The sequence below is a fragment of the Muntiacus reevesi genome, chromosome 14 (assembly GCF_963930625.1).
Source record: "Muntiacus reevesi chromosome 14, mMunRee1.1, whole genome shotgun sequence".
NCBI lineage: Eukaryota > Metazoa > Chordata > Mammalia > Artiodactyla > Cervidae > Muntiacus > Muntiacus reevesi.
In genome coordinates, this window is record NC_089262.1 from 63,379,413 (window position 1) to 63,400,078 (window position 20,666).

Consider the following 20,666-nt stretch of genomic DNA (forward strand, 5'->3'; position numbering starts at 1 on the left):
CATGCTTGGTTTGGCAGCGAGTACAGGCACACCTCGTTTTACTGCTCTGTTTTACTGTGCTTCAAAAACAGCGCCTTTTTTTTTTTAAGCAAATCTGAAGGTTTGTGGCAACCCAGTGTTGTCAGGTGATAGCAACATTTTTAAACTAAGGTATTTACATTATTTTTGAAGACATGATGCTACTGCACACTTCACAGACTGCAGTGTACTGTAAACATAACTTTTTTCTTTTTTTTTTTAAATGTAACTTTTCTCTGTACTGGAAAACCAAAAAATTCATGTGACCTGCTCTACTGCGATCTTCAGTTCATTGGGTTAACTGGGAACCAAACTCACAGTATCTCCGAGGTCTGCCTGTGAATGTACCTCCAGAAATGACTAAGGACACACGGGTGAAAAGGTGACTCAGGGTAGGAGATGAGAACCGGACCCAGTGGGCAGACCCGCGTAAGCAGACAGGCCTCCCAGGCCGTTCTGGGCAAGGCCCCGTGGGTGTGCACACACGCGTGTAGGTGTGTGTGCACGCGTCTGTTGGTGTGCAAAGACGCGGCACGCGCTGTAATCTGGGCCCAGGTGCCTGGGAGCCTGGGAGGGAGGGGCTGCAGGTGGGTTGGAGCAGGAGGGCTGGGGTGGGCGGCTGCCCGGAGGCCAGGCCGGGGCCCCGAAGGCCCGTTCCCACGGTGCCGCCTGCAGCCAGGATGCACTCTGGCTGTGTCAGCACTGCCTGGGGACCCCAGGTGATTATCTCAACCAACAACAATCATGTGGCAGCAATATATTATGAGATGGCGACAATAACAATGACGGCCAAGTATTCACAGAGCGCTGATGGTCTGTCTCAGGCTGCCAAGCCCTCCCCTGCCCTCCGCCAGCGGCCCCGACAAGCCCTTCTCCTCCCTTCTCAGTAAGACGGGGTAAGTCTGCGTCCTCACAGGCCACCTGGGGGGATGAAGCCTGAGCGGCGCGGCTCATTCCGAGGGCTTGGTCAACGTTCCCCCCCGTCCCCCATCCCTTCCCTGCCGCCCTGGGGAGCTCGGGCGGAAAGTTGTTCCCGGGGCGGGGGCGCGGTACATACGGTTGGAGGCGAGTCTGTCTGCTCCCCCGAGAGCGTTGAAAGCGCCGTGGACGTTGTGGACCTGCGGAGAAGCAGAGTGACCCACAGGACTGACCCCACGCCGCCGCCACCTCTAGGCTCGGGCCTGGGGTGGGGGAACGGCCAGGCGCCAGCTGCTCTAGAGACCTGGCCCGCGTGTAAAATGGGGATCCAGGACGGTCTGTCTCGTAAAGTCCTGGGGCACGAGGCACAGAGGAGGCACCAGCTTGCTTCCGAGCCCTCGCTGTGAGACGCTCAGTCCTGGCTCCTGAGTGTCGTCTCATTTAATGCCTTTAAGGATGGACCCCAGGCTCATTTCACAGGAGCAAACCAAGGCTTGGAGAAGCACTGACATCTGTCCAGTGTCCTGTGGCTGATAAGTGGCTGAGTCCAGCTCAGGTCCGTCTGACCTCAAGCCGGGGCTCAAGCATGTAGGCAGACAGGAAACTCAAGTGCAGGCGGAGGTGGGTCCCAGCACACTCCTCCTGAGACCCGCCTCCCTCCGAGAGAGGCCCCGGGCAGCTGACTCCCACCCCATCTGCGGTGGGACACACACAGGAGTTGTGAAGAGATGCCTCCTCACGGCGGCCGGGTTGGCCGTGTCCCCGGGGCAGGGGCTGGAGGGCATCTCCTACTCTCCTCCGAGGCCAGTGGGAAACCAGGTCAGCCCCCAGCAAGACTGAGAGCAGGACGAGGCGTGCCCAGTACACGGACTCTGTCCTCACGGGCACGGTTAGCAGGGGTGAGTGGGGTAGGCCTCCTGGAGGGCGTCCTGGGGGAAGTGACACCAAGATTTGTAGGAAAGCGGGACACTAACCAGGCAGGCAGCTCATGCAAACACATAAGCCTGGAGATGGAGAACCAGAGCTTGCTTGGCCCTAGAGAGGAATGGATGAGGGGTGGGAAGGGAAGAGGTCATGGAAGGTGGAGGGGACAGGCTCCAAGAGTAAGGGCCACTCCAGGGACAGTGGGTGACCTGACCCCTGATCCCAGCCTCAGGCCACTCCTGTCTATCAAGCATTTAGAACTGCACTCTCTCAACAAGGCCAAGGGAAAGTTTGTCCACTGTGCCTCGAGACTAACGAACAACACGGTTTCTAACCCAAGGACAGTGGCTGTGGAGGCCAGAGTGCTAGAATGTTCCCTCACATCGTCGCGTGTCAGGGTTCTAGCTGACATTCATTTGTATGATTATTCGATTAATTTCTGTCCTCCTCTCTAGACTATTCAACACTCCACACAGGCAGGGACCAGGCCCCCCCTCACCAACGTGTGGAACACCCAGCACATAGTAGGGGGCTCAATGAATATTTGTTGAATGGATGCTGGATGATGAATGAGTAGACAAACCCTCAGTTAAGTATTTTACATTTAAAAAAAATTCTATCTCCACCATAAGAAGCAAGCAGAAGGCTATTACTGTCTTTCTGTCCTGCAGCAGCAGACGGCAATGCAAGGCTGCCCCTGCCCTCCCCGTCCCTCCTCTCTCCCCCCGTCCCCTGTCCCTCCTCTCCCTCCCCCTGTCCCCTGTCCCTCCTCTCCCTCCCTCTGTCCCCTGTCCCTCCTCTCCATCCCCCTGTCCCCTGTCCCTCCTCTCCCCGCTCCTGTCTCCTGCCCTTGGCTGCAGCCCTTCCCTCACCTCCCTGCCCGCAGCCTCGCCTCCCCTTCCACAAGGCAGGTGGGTGCCCTTCCTATGATACCCACCTACCCGGGTCAGACCCCACCTTCCTAAATCGAATATGGGTCTCTCGCTTTACCTAAAACCCAGCTCCCTGCTCCCCACTCCAGGTGACACTTTTGAGCCCTCTCCGCGGACTCTGATGAGCCTCTGGCAGCTCATGTACAGGAGAACCATGTTCTGATGTCACGGGCACTTGCTGCTCCACTTTTTTTTTTTCCCTGGAACTGAACTTGAGGGTCTTTTATATGATAATGACTGGTTGGATATGACATAGAGTGGGTGCTCTAGGAGAGGGGTGATATGCAAGATGTCCCCTGTCCTGAGCTTGGCCAAATCCTTCTCTCCCTGCAGTGCTTGGCTTAGATGTCATCTTGGATGTCACCTCCTCAGGGAAGCCCTCCCTGACTTGCCAAGCTGGGGAGTACCCTGCCCTCATCTCCACATCACTGCCCAGAATCCTATGCCTCTCTTGTCCCTTGTAATTACATTTATTTACTTAGTCTCTTCTTGACTTGAGGGCAAGAATCCACTGCTGTTACCCCAAGGCCTCACACAAAGCTTGGAGCAGAGCAGAAATTTTGGGGTCTGTTGAATCCATAACTCTCTGAGGCACAGTCAAGGAAGACCTGGGGCCAGACACACCTAGTTTTCAAGCTGTATGGCCCTGGGCAGGTTACTGAACCTCTCTGACCCCGTGTCCTCCTCAGGAAAAGTAAATGCCGGCCAGCATCCTTGAGGGGGTTTTGTGAGGGTTCAACAAGGCTGCATCTGAACACTGGTCCCCAGTGAGGAAGTGCAGGCTGCACTGCAGGCTGAGGGGTCGACAGCGCCCACGAGGAAGGACTGTGGTCTGCTGCCCAGGCGGGGTTTGGACTCTGGGCTGCCTCCAGGGAGCCGCATGACCCTGGGCCGTGACTCCGGTCTCAGCCTCCACGTGTGCACACCAGGGCTCACAACGCCCCCCGTCCCCGCTGTCCGGATCTGCCGACCGGGTGGGCAGCTGGGATGCTACCCGGCGCTCACAGATGGAGCGCCGTGGGCCCTCCGCCTGCCTGGGGTTGGTCAGCTCCCGTCCCGCTGGGCGGTGAGCACCCCACGCCTGTCTGCCCCGCGGCTGTGGGAGCCGCTGTGGGCCGGCGGCATCTCACCCGGCAGGGCCTGGTGTGCAGTGAGGGCACCACTCATTTCACTCTGAGCCAGGCTTCACTCAGAGTTCAGGAGCTTCACGTGCGTGAAGTTATTTTATCTTCACCACAATTCTATGAGCAAGATGCCATTACTCGTCCCATTTTACAGATGAGATCACTGAGGCTTAGCAAGAATAATTTGTGCATGGTCACACAGCTAATAAGTGGTGAAGCCAGGATCCGAACCCTGAAAGGCAGGCGGGGGACCCACCACAGAGCAGTTCCTTAAACAGAAAGATGGGAGGCTGTGGGTATGAAGCCTGTGTGAAATCACCTTCAGGCAGGGTCCACAGTCCTAGGACAGGCTGTGCTTCCTAGAGCGTGTGGACAGCGAGTCTGGCCCAGAGAGACCTGGCCTGCTCTGGTCCAAAGCCTCACCTCCAAGAAGAAAACCTCTGGGGCTTCCAAAGAGCCTGGGAAGGTGCTGATCGACTTGGCAGGACAAAGGCATCAGGAAGGAAGCAGGAGCAATGTAGAGGGAGAGGTGAGACAGAGCGCTCGGGGGGTGGCCCAGGGTGTGGCCCCAGAGCAGACTGGATTCAGAGCCCGGCTCTGCACCAGGCTGTACCCTCTCTGCGACAACATCTAGCATCTATCTCTGGGGCTGCTGAGAGGGTAAAAGAGGATGGTGCTTGAGAAGGAAGGTGCTCAGCACACACAAGGATTCAACAAGCCTCAGCACGTGTGGCATGAACGTGTGAGGGGGCAGTGGGGGCACGCGTGTGCTTGTGGATCTGTATGTAAGACGTTCCAGTCTGGGTGCGTGGGTGCGTGTGTCTCTGGGTGGTGCGTGCATGTGTGTGTGATTCTCTGAGTGGTGAGTATATGTGTGTGCCCAGGGATGACTGCTCTGGTTCGGGGGGTGTCTACAAGAACGCTTGCATGCCCCAGTGTGTGCTGTGTAAGACCTGAGTGTGTGCCTATGTGGTGCGTGTTCGGTGTGTGCTCTCAGGGTGCAGGCATGACCACATGTGCGTCAGGGCACACCTTTCAGCGTGTGTCTGCTGAGTGTGTCTGCTCCTGTGAGCAGACGTGTGTGCACATGGGCGTCACAATGGTGAGTGTGCATGCGCTCGTGTGCCTACCTGGGCCCCGTGCACACATCGCCGTGCCTGGAGGGCACCCATGCGGCAACCTCACCCACAAAACGGGACTGTCACCGAGCCAGCCTTGGGGCAGGAGCTGGGGTGGCTAGATCAGCGGCGGGAGCAGTCACGTCCCCTTCTGAGCCTCGACGCCCCCCTTGCCCCGCAGGGCAGAGCCGCCTTCCCCTTCAGCGCTGCGGTGCCGGGGCGGAGGAGAGAGGGCGGGACAGCCGCTGCCCGAGGCCAGCAGAGGTCAGGCAGTCAGCGTCTGCCGTCCTGGGGAGGAAACTGCTGGGCCGGGCCTGCCGGATGTGGCCCTTCCCGTCAAAATCACAAGGACTGTCAGGACCCTTCCTTCATGCCTCCTGAGTGGACGTGGGCGCTGACAGCACAGCCGACACGGCCCCGGACTCGAGGCCGACCCCTGCTGCGGGGCCCGGCTCCCGGCCGTCAGACGCGGTGCCCCGCTCCCTCCCGAGGCCAGCCTGGCGCAGAGAAAGCACCAGCACTGGGGACTTGCCCGTGAACGGCGGTCCCTTCCCAGGCCGTCTCAAGCTGAGGCTCCGAGTGCGGTGGTGACCCAGCAGCCACGCTTGGGAGGGAGGCGGGGGACGTGTGGTGGAGCAGAGGCCCGAAGGACGTGGCCCTCTGGAGGGTGTCTCTCAGCGCCCGAGCAGGACGGAGGAGGCGGGGATGCCCTCCTGCACGCACACCAGCTGGGGCCGGCTCACCTGCAGCGTGTCCCCGAAGGAGAGTTTGTGGATGACGTGGGTCATGTCCGGGTTCTGCGGCTGGGCGGTGGCACTGTGTGTGGACACGTGGAAGTTGCCCGGGACCTGGGGGAGAGATGAGAGCTTAGGGGCTGAGTTGGCAGCCCCAGCGGGCGGGGCGCAGGCCCTCACCTGGGCTGCATCTGGATGTGCACCCCAGCTTGGCCGTTTCCCAGCTGTGGGACACGGCTCTCTCTCAGGCTCAGACTCCTCGTCTGCGGAAAGAGGGTGCTAACAGCACCCACTGGAGGGGGGGCCGGGCTGTGGGGTGGAGGGGGCATGTGAAGGGCCCAGCTGGGCGCCTGGCGAAGGACCAACGACCAAGTCAGAGACGCAGCCGCCCATCATCAACTCCCTGGCTGCTCCCCCCTTGGGGGGCAGGCGTGCAGACTCAGGATGCGTCCTCACACCCCAGACACCACCACTAGTCCCTCTACCCCATCACTGCAGGCCGGGGGCCCTTGAAGGCGAAACCGCAGGGCCCCCCTTTCCCCTCTGGTGCTGAGACCCTGCTGAGCGCAGCCTGTGAGCGGTGCTGTGGGATGACTGTCTGCTCAGAGTGGCACCAGGGAGCCGCCACGGAGCCTCCTGGGGCCTCCCTCCTGCCCACTGCCCAGACCACAGCCCTCGGTGTCACCCCGGCCCTGTCTTCCTCTCACACGGATGCCCCGCCTGTCAGAAATGCTGCCAGCTCCGCTCCCGAGATGCCCAGCATCTGACCCCTCCTCCACTGTCTCCTTAGACTGGATGTGGCGGCAGCGTCCCCGCTGGGTTCCCGGCTGCCACCCTTCACTCCCCCGGGCCTTCCCCAACGGTGGCCAGTGGGGACCTTTGGAACCTGGGTTTGGTCCCTGCACGCCTCTGCTCAGGACCCTCCAAGGTGTCCATCCTCGAGGTGAAGCTACATCCTCCCGTCCTGCTCTGCCTCCTCCCTCTGGTCACAGCGGCCTCCCTGCTGCCCCGGGAACAGTGCCAGGATAGTACCATACGGCCTTTGTGCTGCACGCCCTTCTGGAACTCTCTTCCACATGGCTCTCCCTCTGGCCTCTGCTCCAGGACCCCCCCCCGCCCACCCCCCAAGCCCCTGACGCTGCTAAAGCACTCAGCACCACATGCCACCTTGCCCTCAACTTGTTCGCATCATCTGTGTCCCCACGAGAATAGAAACTCTCCATTGGGAGGGTTTGTGCCTGACCTGATGCTGTATTCCCCAGACCCTGACCCAGAGCAGGTGCTTAATAAATATGTACTGAAGGAATGAAAGAATGAACAAATGACATTAATCCTTAAAACAGCACTTTTGGCTTTGGCACCCAGTAACTCCTGAATATTCATTGGAAGGACTGATGCTGAAGCTGAAACTCCAATACTTCGGCCACCTGATGCAAAGAGCCAACTCATTGGAAAAGACCCTGATGCTGGAAGAGACTGAGGGCAGGAGGAGAAGGGGACAACAGAGGAAGAGATGGTTGGATGGCATCACCGACTCGATGGACATGAGTTTGAGCAAGCTCCGGGAGATGGTGAAGGACAGGGAAGCCTGGTGCGCTGTAGTCCATTGGGTCACAAAGAGTCAGACACAACTGAGCGACTGAACAACAACTTCTGTTTTACAGAAAAGGAAACCGAGGCTCAGAGCAGTGAAGAAACTTGCTATTGTCACATGTCAAAACTGGGGCAATTGACCTCAGCAGCCCTGGGCTGATGCCATGTGGAGGCAGCCCTTCAGGAGGTGACACTCCTTCAGGAGGTGCCAGGCTCAGGGAGATGACCCAGATGAGAGCCGGGCCCGGGATGAGCCCTTGGCCTGCTGTGACACAGACTCAGGACAGAAAATGCGACTGCCTGACCACCCTGGTCCAGAGGGAAGCAAGGACTGTGGGAGCGGTGAGCAAAGGCCCCCAACTCATCTGGGGGTGTTCTTAGGGACAAAAAGGCCCTGTGCTAAGGCTCTGAAGATGAGTCAGGAACAAGGGGGAAAGGCATTTGGGTAGAGGGACCGGCGTGAACAAGTGTGGAGGTCAGAAACTGCCAGGTCGGTGGGCACGTGTGAAGAACAAGAAGAGTTCGGTATTAATGAACCCGCGGAGACCTGGGGGAGAGGCCGCAGTAGGAGACAGAGGCACAAGAGGGAGGTGGGGCTGCTTAACACTGAAAAACTCAGGGCTTATTTTATTCCAGCTCAACAAAAACTTACAAAGTTGCACTGGAGGAAGGAATATGGCTTATGGCTTAGCATCCGCCAGCCCACCAGTCCATCAAAGTCCGCTTATTTATAAGCGCGCCTGTCTCCAGCATAAAGCTGTGGGCCTCCTGCAGCAACATCCCTGTCTTCACTGGGACTTGATCCTTGGACTGACAGGAGAGGTACCAGGCCAACAGAGCAAGGCCAGGCCTCAGTGTCACGGTCAAGTGTGCTCTGGGCTGCTCGGAGGAGGGGGCAACCTGCTGGGCCGGGCTTGGGGGAACAGGAACAACAGCTCGGCAAGATCTCCCTGGCCGGACAGCGCTGCCCCCTTCAGGGGCCCAATGGTAGGGCAGCAGCTGAGGGCCACACACAGGTTCTGGTCTGGCCTCACTTCCTAGCTGGAGGGCCCTGGGCAAGATCAGTACCCACCACCCTGTGCCTCAGTCTTCCCACCAGGAAAATGGGAACAATAACCACAAATGGTTGTGGGAGGGTTAAATGAGATGAGGAATACAAAACTGACGGCAGGTGTTACTGGGTTGGCTTCATGGCATGAACACATTCGAGCCAAGAGAGAACAACCCTTCTGGAAGAGAGAAAAAATGTATATGGGCACAGGGCGGACATCCAACTGCATTCTAAAAGTGACTTAACCTTCACTTTTAATTAAATAAATAATATCTAGATGTGAAAGTCAAAGTTGCTCAGTCTCATCCGACTCTCTGCGACTCTATGGACAGCAGCCTGCCACCCTCCTCTGTTCATGGAATTCTCCAGGCGAGAATACTGGAGTGGGTAGACATTTCCTTCTCCAGGGGAGCTCCCCAACCCAGGGATCGAACCTGGGTCTCCTGCACTGCAGGCAGATTCTTTACTGTCTGAGTCACCAGGAAATATGTTTTTCCCTACAAAAAATATCACGTGATAAAATTAGAACCAAAGTCCCACTGCCTGCTGCCCCCAGAAGTAAGAACCTGACAGCATCCGGCATGCATCCTTCTGAGTTTTTCCAGGCACCGACAAGGGGCCCCCTGTGGACAAGGCTGTGGGCAGGGTTCGGAACTGGGCTTGGAGCCTGGGCCTCACGCGCCCAGAGTCAAGTGAGTCAAGGAGGCTGGCTCCGCGCATCTGCCACCCTCGGCTGCCCCGCGAGGCTGTGACTCAGTGACCCACTCCCCCTCGGCACGGAATCCATCACAGGTGGCTGACTCACAGCGGCACACGCTGGGCTGAAGAAAGCAGAGACGACGCTTTTAGAGCTGTGACTTAGGAACCGACGTCAATGTCTCTGATGGGCGTTCAAAACATATAGATGGAGCCAGGCCCCCAAAACGCCGGCCCATCCTGTCCTCCTGGGGGGCTGGGTGATTAAGCAAGGAGTCCGCGTGGCTGGGGGCTGCTTGAAACATGCCAGCTCTGGGATCTGGCTGACTTCCTGATGAATGGATAAGGGCCCACAGGGCAAGTGTGAACCGGATGCTGGGAGATACAGGGGGTGGGGGGCTGCGGACCTCACCGTCAGCCCAGCTGCCTTTCTCATCACAGCACCCCTTGACTGAGCGCTCTGGGGAGGCACGAACCCTTAGCCCTCCACAGGAGGCTGGCCTGAGCTGTGGCCGAGATGCTGGCTGGGAGCCACACGGAACAGGGCTGCGGAAGGCAGAGCCGGGAGCCTGCTGCCAGGTGGCCGGGCTTCAGATCCTGGCTCCTGGCCCTTTAGCAGGTCACGGAGCACCTGCGCCTGTTTCCTACGCACCGCTGCAAGGACCAAGTAAGCTAACGGTGGGGAAGGGCCAGGTGAGAACCCAATAAGCGACTGCCAAGAGGTGAGGACTGGTGTGGCCCTGTTCCAGGATCCCAGCCCTCCTTGAGCAGAGAAAACCCGCTTCTTGGACATCATCCCTGCACACTTCATGAGCACACTTGCACCGGAGTGCTGGCAGGTACCAGCTGATGAGATCATGGATACCCCACTGACGGGAGATAAGGCCAGCTGGGGAAGGGCACCAAGACTTGTCCTGTCCCCACTGCGACATGCACTTTACAGATTTTAATTTGTTCACTTCTCACGACTTGTGAGGGCAGTATCACTATCCTCATCTTACAGATGAGGAAATTGAGGCTCAGAGAGGCTAAAATTGCCTAGGCTTTTAACCAGTGAATGTCGTTGCTAGGATTCTCAGCCACAGGTCTGTCTGACCCCAAAGAGCAAGTTCTTGTTCAGCCAGAGCCAGCAGGAGACCCATCAGAGCCTGCTGAGGGGAGCCGCCTGTAGCCTTGGGCATGGTTGCCAAGCTGGGGCGGGTGTGGCACTGGGCTGGGTCCCAGGAGGTCCTCCTGTCTCTCCCGGGTGCTGAGTAAGCGTGCTGCCTCCTGCCCACCATCTGGGGTGTCCATATCTGTGTAACCCATGTGCTCACACCCCTCGCCAGGGAGCCCTCCACAAGAGGGACGTGTGTGTGTGTGGTTCATTCATCTTCATCCACCTTTCCGCCCCACAGACAGGCCTCTCTGACTCTATCTCAGTGGGCCTCCTCCACCGTAACACTCACGTCCTTCTCTCCCCATCTGCTTCATGAAATGACACCCTGGCTTGAGGGTTTGCCTGTCACCCCGTAACTGACCAGAAGTGCCTCCAAGAGCAGGGACCTCGGTCGCTTCTCCCAGCACTGCATCCCAGGGCCAGACGTGGGGCCAGGCACACAGTAGGAACCCGGGAGCAGGGTGCATGAATGAATGAGCTGGGGGAAGGGGAAGCAACGGTCCAAAGAAGTCAGAATGTGGAAAGGACTGGAGCAACATAAGGACCACGATGGTGGGGGAGGGGAGGGAGGGTGCCCGAGGGACCTGTGTCAAGATCTGTGAGGCAGCAGCCGCTCTCTAGGCAGAGAGGGGGGCAGAGAGAGGGCACTGGACACGAAGCGAGAGCCTGGCCCACCACTCATTCACCCACTTCCCTGCCCTGTGCCCACTGGCCTTCCCTCATCCCCGAGGCCCGTCCTCCACTGTGGCTGGCATCCCAAGAACCCAGCTGTGCAGGGGTCCTGTTCTCTCCCATGTGGGGGCTTTCCCTGCAGCACGTGGGTCCGTGGTCCACCCCGTCCTTGGAGCACCAGCCCTCCTCTTTGATTACATTCTCCTCCAGATCCCAGGGCCCGCTCAGCCCTGGTTTCCTCCTACCTAGCTGGCTGCTCCTTCTACCTTTCCTCCCCACTGCTAAACGCTGGTGGGCACCAGAAATTGGTCTGCAAACTGCATCCTTATCAAGATCTTAGGTTCTTATATTTTTGGTGCCATGGACCCTTTGTCAGTCTGCCAACACCTACATTTTAATTGCTTCAAATGTTTCAAGTGCTTAAAACATATAGAATCATAGAGTAAAGAAATAATATTTTAAGTAGTAACGAAAAAGATCAAACATTTGCACATGCCTCTTTAGTAATGCAGCAAATAACAAGACCTGGTTGCAAGTCAACTAATGACGGTAATTTCAAAACTGTGATGAGTATAAATAGCATCTCAAAATGATCTGTGACAATTTTAATGTGATATACGTACTGCAATTTCTATTGGTGACAAGGTCACGGGTGCTGCTAATGCTACTGTGGCTTATTGCCTACATTCAGCACAGAAGAGAGTGCTGAATCGGAGTTCAGCACTTATAAAAATAACATGTCATTTTTTTTCTCCCATCCAGGTCCACAGAATCCTTGAATTTGATCTGCAATCCTGGGGCGCATGTGGACCTCAGGTTTAGAGCACTCTACAACCTCTCCCTAGGTAATCTAGCTTAGACCAGTGATTCTCAAACATGAGTGGCATCAGGACTCCCTGGAGGGCTTGTTACAACACAGATTCAGTAGGTCTGATGTGGGGCCTGAGAATCGGCATTCCTGACAGGTTCCAGGTGATGGTACTGCTCTTGCTGGGGGGCCCACTTTATTTACTTATTGACATATAGTTGATTAACAATTAATACAATTAATATAGTTGTATTAATTTCTGCTGCATGGCAAAGTGACTCAGTTATGCATATATACATTCTTTTTCATATCCTCTTCCATTATGGTTTAATCACAGGATATTAAATATAGGTCCCTGGGCTATACAGGACCTTGCTGTTTATCCATTCTATCTGTAATAGTTTTCACTGCTAATCCTAAACGCCCAGTCCACCCTCCCCCTCCCTCCCTGCCCCTCGGCAACTACAAGTCCGTTCTCTTATCTGTGAGTCTGCTCCTGTTTTGTAGATAAGTTTGGGTCATATTTTAGATTCCGCATATATGTGCTATCATACAGTATTTGTCTTTCTCTTTCTGACTTACTTCACTTGGTATGATAACCATCTGGGTCCATTCATGTTGTTGTAACTTGGGGACCCCACTTTGAGGGGTGCTGACATAGACCCACAACAGCCAACATCATCTGTTTAGATGACTCCCACATTTACATCTCCAGCCCAGAGCTCTCTAATGAACTCCAGAAGCACCCCCTCAACTTCCAATTTAATACCTCCAGTGAGAATCCTAAAGGACATGTGTCCAAAATTGATGGACTGAGTCCCAGCCTGCACTCCCACAGAATCCATGCTTTTCTAAGCTTCAATACATAGAAAATGGGATGGCCTGGCTGTCGAGACAAAAGCCCAGGAGGTTTCTTTGATTCCACTCTCGCCCTTGCCACCCACAACCAAGTGATCAGTAAGTCCTGTTGACTCCACCTCCCTGGTCTGGACCCTTCTCTCCAATACCACTGCCACAAGCATCGCCTGTGACCTCTGCTCTTGGCCCCCTCCAGTCTACCTCCATGTAGATGCCCAAGTGATCTTTCTAAAGGTCTGCTGTCCAGGAGGACATTCCCTGATGATGGAAACGTTTCATATCTGCACTAATATGGTAGCCACTAGCCTCGTGTGGCTTTGGAGTGCTTGCAATGAGGCAGGTGAGACTGGGGGACTGAATTTTACCCAATTTTTAAAAAGTTAACTTAAATGGAGCTGTAGGTTACTGTACTGGGCAGTGAAATTCTAAAGCATAAATCAACTGCACTGTTTTCCTGCTTAAAACCTTCAAATGGGTCCCATCACACGCACCATAAATCCAAGTCACAGGGCATAGCCAAAACCCTGTGTGGTACCTGATCTACAAAGGGAGCCCTTGAACCACACCTCCCAGCACCCACACCCTTGAGTATAGCTCCCAGTCCCTCCGTATTTCCACTGTAGAACCTGGGCTGGCAGCTAACTCCCATTAAACCATAAAATGTGGCAGAAGTGATAGTCTCTGCTTTAGCATTTAAGGAGAAGGGAGCTGTGATGCAAGAAATCCACATGGAGGGGCCACATGGAGAGAGAGACAGGTCCAGTCATCCCCAGCGTGTGGGCTGAGCCGCCCAGTCATCCAGCCGGGGCTGCAGGAAGGAGGGCACGCTAAGGGGGCACACTATCTAAGGGGCACGCTGCGTAAGGGGGCAGGCTGTCTAAGGGGGCCGGCTGTCTAAGGGGCCCCGCTGTCTAAGGGGGCCCGCTGTCTAAGGGGCCCCGCTGTGTAAGGGGGCCGGCTGTCTAAGGGGCCCCGCTGTGTAAGGGGGCAGGCTGTCTAAGGGGCACGCTGCGTAAGGGGCCCCGCAGTGTAATGGGGCCCGCTGTCTAAGGGGCCCCGCTGTGTAAGGGGGCCAGCTGTCTAAGGGGCACGCTGCGTAAGGGGCCCCGCTGTGTAAGGGGGCCGGCTGTCTAAGGGGCCCCGCTGTGTAAGGGGGCCGGCTGTCTAAGGGGCCCCGCTGTCTAAGGGGCCCTGCTGTGTAAGGGGCCCCGCAGTGTAAGGGGGCCCGCTGTCTAAGGGGCCCCGCTGTCTAAGGGGCCCCGCTGTGTAAGGGGGCCGGCTGTCTAAGGGGCCCCGCTGTCTCAGGGGGCCCGCTGTGTAAGAGCCCCGCTGTGTAAGGGAGCACGCTGCGTAAGGGGGCCCGCTGCGTAAGGGGGCAGGGTGTCTAAGGGGGCAGGCTGTCTGAGGGGCCCTGCTGTCTAAGGGGCCCCGCTGTCTAAGGGGCCCCGCAGTGTAAGGGCCCCGCTGTGTAAGGGGCCCGCTGCGTAAGGGGCCCCACTGTGTATGGAGGCCCGCTGCGTAAGGGGCCACGCTGTCTGAGGGGCACGCAGTGTAAGGGGCACACTAATGGGGCACACTAAGGGGGGCTTTAGCTCCAGGTTCTTGTTTCCAATGAGACTCAGCGCGATGTTTATAAGCCAGAAATCTGAACAACCACTGATGGGAGGATGCTGGAACCCCACAGAAATAGGTAACCCGTGTCCAAAGACAAAGCAGCAGCCATGACAGGATGGGAGGAGAGGTGCAATCATGACAAAATCACATGGGTAGGCGACTCAGAATCTGGAGAACAATAATACCAAAGAAGTTCTGGCATTGTTGTGAAGCTTCTGAGCCTCATGTCAGGCTTCCCAATCTGGACTCTGCAAAGGGACTGGGGACCCCCAGGGACTTTGACTCTGAAGGCCAGTGGGATTTGATTACAGGATTTCCACAGGACTGGGGGAAACAGAGCCTCCAGTCTTAGCACAAAGTCTTCTGTGTGCCAAGACCCAGGGTGAAGGAGCAGTGACCTCACAGAAGACGGAACCAGACCTGCCTGCTAGCGCTGGAGGGTCTCCTGTGGAGGTGAGGGTGGGCAACGGGTCACGGAGGGGACAAGGGCGCATGGAGCAGCAGCCCGGGAAGGGGTCGCTTGGCGGAGACCCTCTTGGAGGTCGCCATGAGCCCTACCATAGAGCCTGTGCCTCAGGCCAACCACCAGAATGGAGAGCAACCCCAGCCATCAGCAGGTAACTGAATTAAAGTTCTACTGGGCAGGGAGGGCCCTTCCAACCAGAGCAAGACCCAGTTTTTCTCACCACCAGTTCCTCCCCTCAAAAAGCTTATACAAGCCTGTTAGCCTCATCTACCAGAGGGCAGACAGAAAAAGCAAGAAGAACCACAATCCCGCAGTGACTGGAAATAAAACCACATGACAGAAAGTAAAGCAGGGTGAAAAAGCAAAGGGTTTTGTACCAAATGAAGGGATAAGATAAAACCCCAGAAAAACAGCCAAATGAAGTAAAGATATGCAACCTTCCAGAAAAAGAATTCAGAATAATGATAGTGAAGATGATCCAGGATCCTGAAAAAAGAATGGAGGCAAAGATTAAGAAGATGCAAGAAATGTTTACCAAAGACCTAGAAGAACTAAAGAACAAACAAACAGAGATGAACAATATACTGGAAGGAATCAATAGCAGAATAACTGAGGCACAAAAAAGGATAAGTGACCTGGAGAACAGAATGGTGGAAATCACTGCCACAGAACAGAATAAATAAAAAAGAATGAAAAAAAAAAAAAATGAAGACAGTCAAAGAGACCTTGAAACAACATTAAATGCACCAACATTTGCATTATAGGGATCCTGGAAGGAGAAGAAACAGAGAAAAGACCTGAGAAAATATCTGAAGAAATAACAGCTGAAAACTTCCCTAACATGGGGAAGCAGACACTACCAAGTCTAGGAAGCAGAGTGTTCCAGGCAGGATAAGCCATAGGAGGAACACAGAGAGACACACAGTAATCAAAAATGACGACAATTAGAGACAAAGATAAAATACTAAAAGCAACAAGTGAAAAATGACAAATAACATATAGGGGAACTCCCCTCAGGTTATCAGTTGATTTCTCAACAGAAACCCAACAAGCCAGAAGGGAATGGCATGGTATATTTAAAGCGATGAAAGGGAAGAACCTACAACCATGAATACTCTACCCAACAAGACTCTTGTTCAGATTTGATGGAGAAATCAAAAACTTTTCAGACAAGCAAAAGTTAAGAGAACTCAGCACCAAAAAAATAGCTTTAAAACAAATACTAAAGGTACTTCTCTAGGCAGGAAACACAAGAGAAGAAAAAGACCTACACAAAATAAACCCAAAACAATTAAGGAAATGATAACAGAATCATATGTATGATAATCACCTTAACTGTAAATGGGTTTAGTGTACCAACCAAAATCATAGACTGGCTGAGTAGATGAGAGCATGTTCATGTATGCAGTTCTACTTGCCACTTCACTCTACTTAACCTCCCAATTGTATGTAATTATTTTATATTGTTAGGTTAATCATGTTCCCGTTATGGCTTGCAATCGTAATTATCTTTTGTTTTTTGTCTGGGTATTGATTGTGAAAACCGATAAACATCTTTTACTATTGTGATTATGTAACTATCATTCACTTAATACCATTTGTATCATGATTAGTCAACAGAAAATAATAGAATTCTATATCACTAAAACTACCATTTAATAGAAAAACCTGAGTCTACTCTTTAAAATTCAGATGCATAACATATTTGAAATTTTTTAATAATAAAAACTTTATTAAAAAAGTAAAGTAAAAGCCAGAGATCTGGACGCTCAGGCTTTGATATTGGCTCTGACGGATCCGAACGCTCTTACAGGGCACATGTAACTTGTTTTGGGGCTGGGTGTGGTCAGTGAGTCTGCAGCCTCTGACTGAGATGGCGGGGAGAAGGGCATCTGAGCAGAGGCTGCAGGAGGGCAGGCAGAAATCGAGGCTCAACAGCTCCCCTGACGGTCCAGTGGTTAAGAACCCACTTTCCAATGCAGGGGACTTGGGTTTGATCCCTGGTCGGGGAACTAAGATCCCACATGCTTCGACTACTGAGGCACTGCACTCCGGAGCCCGTGCACAGAACTAGAGCCTGCACAACTAGAGAAGTCCGTGTGCCCTGTGAAGATGGCACCATGAAAAAAAGCCAGGGGCTCAGTCTGTCTGTGGCTGGGAAGGAGAGCAGGGGGACATGGAGACAGCTGTGCAACCTTGGCTGAGATATTTAACCTCTCTGGGTCTCAGGTTCCTCATGTGTAAAAAGGCGCCCCCTCATCGTTGTTGCTCCACTGCAATAACACATCAAAAGCCCAGAAGAGTGCTGGCCGCCTCCGGGGTTCCCCGACTTTCCCAAATGCACTGTGTTGACACCTTTAACTTAGGATCTGAAGTTTCTGGTTTCAGCGACAGAACAGCATCAATACCTGAATAGCCCTTTGGAGCTGACCAGGTATTTTCAAGCCCATCCCCTCTCACTCTTCCCCTGCCTCACTCCTCATCACAGCAATTAACACCCACTGAAACGCTCTTTAGTTTGCACGCTGTCTGCCCTCCTCCACTAGAACAGAAGCCCTGCCAGGGCAGGAACACTGCCCCCCTAGTCCAGGCACTGCCCAGAGCGGACAGCCCACCCTGGAACACAGCAGGTGCTCCATGGAAGTGCTCTGAATGAATGAATCTATAACAGCTCATTTACTCATCAGGAAGACTTTGTGGAGTGAATGGTGTCATAGTATTATTATCATCACATCCTCAGCTCAAAGATTTAAAAACTGAGGTTAAGATGGCCCGAACGACCTGGAGACCTTTGCTTGGCCAAGAGAGGGCAGGGCAAGGATGCACACTCAGGCTCAGGGCTGCCAATCCCACCAACTTCTCACCACTCCCTCCTTCCACACTGGGAAGAAGAATAGCTCCTTCCTCAACCGGCCAGCTGGGGCTCCAAACCTCAGGGAGCCTGAAACCCCCACTCAAGATTCTCAGCAAGAACGGCCAGGTACCTAGACGCGGGTCCTGAGCTTGCCAGGGGCCTGGGGAGGGAGGGCGAGTGGGTGCCCAGCTCCACCATCCGGTTTCCAGGGAGGAAGGGGACGGTGCGGAGGGGGAACAGGCGAGAGGGGCCCAGGCAGGTCTCCTACCTTGTTGATGCTGAACTGCCCCTCGAAGCGGCAGCCCACCCCGTTGTTCAGCGGGATCTTCATCGAGTTGTCGATGTGCCCCACTTCATGCCTGCCCATCTCATCCTGGATGTCGAGCCCGACCACTGCAGGGAGGGCAAGGAGAGAAGAGTCACGAACACCCAGAGAAACAGGGACCCCTCATGCATCCACCGGATGGCCAGGCAGGGCCCCCAGCCACCCAGGAGCTCACAAGGGCCGCAGTCTAGAGTCTCAGAGAGGAGGAGAAAGGGGAGGCTGGAGCCAGAGTGAGGCAGCACACAGCGTTCCTGCCCCCTGCCACTACCAGGGCCAGCTAGAGAGCCGGGGGAGGCAGCAGCTAAGGGTGCAGGGGTGAGGACTCTACTAGCCTCCAGGCTGCAGGGGGGCAGCGGAGGGCCAGGCTTAGAAGGTGTCTTAATCCTGGTCTGGCCTTTTACCAGCTTGCGACCTTGGCTAAGGCACTTCACCTCTCATGTCTTGGTTTCCTTCCCTGTAAATGGGGAGAGGAGGGGTAGGGATAATCATGAAAGCTTCCTTGGAGAATCACAAGGGTCAGATAATCAATATGTGTTTAAAATGCTTACAATGGGCCTAGTGCTCAGCAGGTGGCAAGTACTCAACGGGTGTCACCACTTACTATATCTCGGTCTCCGCGTCCCCTGGGCATCGTTCAGGCTCAGGCAGTCATTCATTCACAACTCACACCTTCCTTTACCTGATCCTGCACTCTAGGAGCATGGGCACTTTTCTGAGTTCCTCAGCACACGGGGGAAACCTGGGGCCTGGGGTCCTGGTCCTGGCTCCAATGTGACTCTCCATCACCTACTAAGACTCAGCTTCCCAATCTGCAGAATGGGCAGGCTCAGGCCAACTCTATTCCCTGAGATGGTCGAAGCAGCAGGCGCGGGGCCCCTGTAAACTTTGGAATTGCAGAGACGGCCTTGACAGGAAAGCTAAGAAAGCAGGTTGTGATACAGAGAAAGAGCAGCTGGAAGCAATTTTCAGTGAGCCGACTATTTTTTCCTAAAAAAAGGAAAAATGGGAAGAACCCTGTATTCCTCAATGGGGGACGGAAGGACAAGAGGGCCCATCCACAGAAGGGAGTGTGATGCACTATTAAAAATGACGCTCCCGGGTCTGTAGAATGTGGGAAAGGCTGATGTCGTAATGTTCGGATTAAAGGAAACGCAAGCAGGTCTCCGTTTGACTCAGCAGTTCCACCCCTGGGGAGCTCATCCCCCAGACGCACGGGAATCGAGACGAGATGCAAGGCTCTGGGCAACCCGGTTTGGAATCATGACGACGGGAAGCAACCCAGCTGCCCGCCAGCGGGGGACTGGTCAGCGGCACAGCCCCTCCAGGACGCTGTGCGGCGGGGGCGAGGAGAGAGCTCAGCCCACACGCGGGGAGGCAGCCTGAGCGCTGGGGTGTCCCGTCCTGCCTGGGGCTCCCGGCTCTGCCCCTGCTGGCCACGGCACCTCGCGCAAGTTAGCCAACCTCTCTGTGCCTCCTAGGCTTGTGATGACTAAAACAAGTTAAAACAGAACTGACTATGGGCTAGACCCTCTTCCAAGTAAGTGCCTTCTCCATGAAAAGACATCCTCTGAACATCCCTGCGGGGAAGATATTATCATCAGACCCACACTAAACTAGGGGACACTGAGGCACAGAGAGGTTAAGTAAGTTGCCTGGGATCTCACAGCTACGAAACAATGGCGCTTGGATGGAAACCCACAGAGTCTGGATCCAGACTCTGGCCACTCTGCGAGAACCCCTCTCACCTCTGTGCGCTCACTCAACCCAGGGATTCCGGACAGGCCCTGGCCCTGAGCAAGGGCTGAATCAACGGCAGCTGTGCTTATTTTACCAATATTATGAGTAATATAAGAGCCCCAAGATACAAATGGAAAAAACAAGAAATCTCAGAAAGGTCCCCTGCAGTTTGGTCCCAATTATGTTAAAAAACAAAACCACCATCAAGCATAACCTATGTCTGCAGACAGACAGACAGACACACAGGGGTGGGAGGAGGATTCCTCCAGGTGGCTGGCATGTGGAATGAACTTGTTTCTTTTACTTTTTTTTAATGTTATTTCTGTATTTTGAACTCATATCTTTTTTTTAAAAGGTGTCCCTGTATTAGTTGTGTAACAGAAAAATATTATTTCTGAAAGCAGGATATGAGACTGCACAGGCAGCATGATCTCAGCCATGTTCAGAAGCATAGGGAATGGAAGGCCAACCAGATGGAGCGGCGTCAAATGTCAACTGATGTTGTCATCGGGGGTGGAATTATGGGCGATTTCATCTCTCTCTGCTGCGCTGGATTTTCCAAAGATACAATGATGAGCATGCATTTTTTTTTTTTTTTTCTATAACACAAATCTGAAGTTCCTTAAAGGAAAGTCTGAGTGTGGGGCTCTGGAGGGGTGGGGAGGGCTCCGGGGTCAGCGTAACCAGCAGCTTGAGGTCGCTCAGCCCCTCCTGGGCTGGAACCCAGCCTAGAACCACCTCTCCTCCCACCCCTGCCCTGCTGGTCCCAGTCCTCGGCCTAAGAATTTCCTTGTTCCAGAGACATGGCCAACTCCCGAATGAGAAGCTGCCAGACCAAGTATTTTTCTGAGAGAAAGAGAAAAAATAAAAATAAAACCAACCCATTTCAACAGGTTCCCTGGCTCGGGGCCCACTGTGGATTCAACACTGTGATGTAATTCTCACCAAAAGCAATAACAGGGCTGAATCTCTCCCTATCTCTGCCACAGACCCACCCAACAGTCTGCCCTTCAGGAGGAAGGGAGTGAGTGGGAGGAGGTGGAGGGTCTGCATGGGGTCAGTGCC

At 54.5% G+C, this 20,666-nt stretch overlaps 1 protein-coding gene across 2 annotated transcripts in view; it reads right to left on the reverse strand.

Moving 5' to 3' along the window:
• ERGIC1 (endoplasmic reticulum-golgi intermediate compartment 1) overlaps positions 1–20,666 on the reverse strand; it is a 112,246-nt gene that overhangs the window by 19,152 nt on the left and 72,428 nt on the right. For both annotated transcript variants that reach the window (XM_065905764.1, XM_065905763.1), the window contains exons 5-7: positions 17,808–17,932; positions 5,778–5,882; positions 1,076–1,136 (exon numbers count right to left, since the gene is read on the reverse strand). In XM_065905764.1, the coding sequence (XP_065761836.1) occupies positions 1,076–1,136; positions 5,778–5,882; positions 17,808–17,932 (291 nt within the window). The remainder of the gene's footprint in view (positions 1–1,075; positions 1,137–5,777; positions 5,883–17,807; positions 17,933–20,666) is intronic.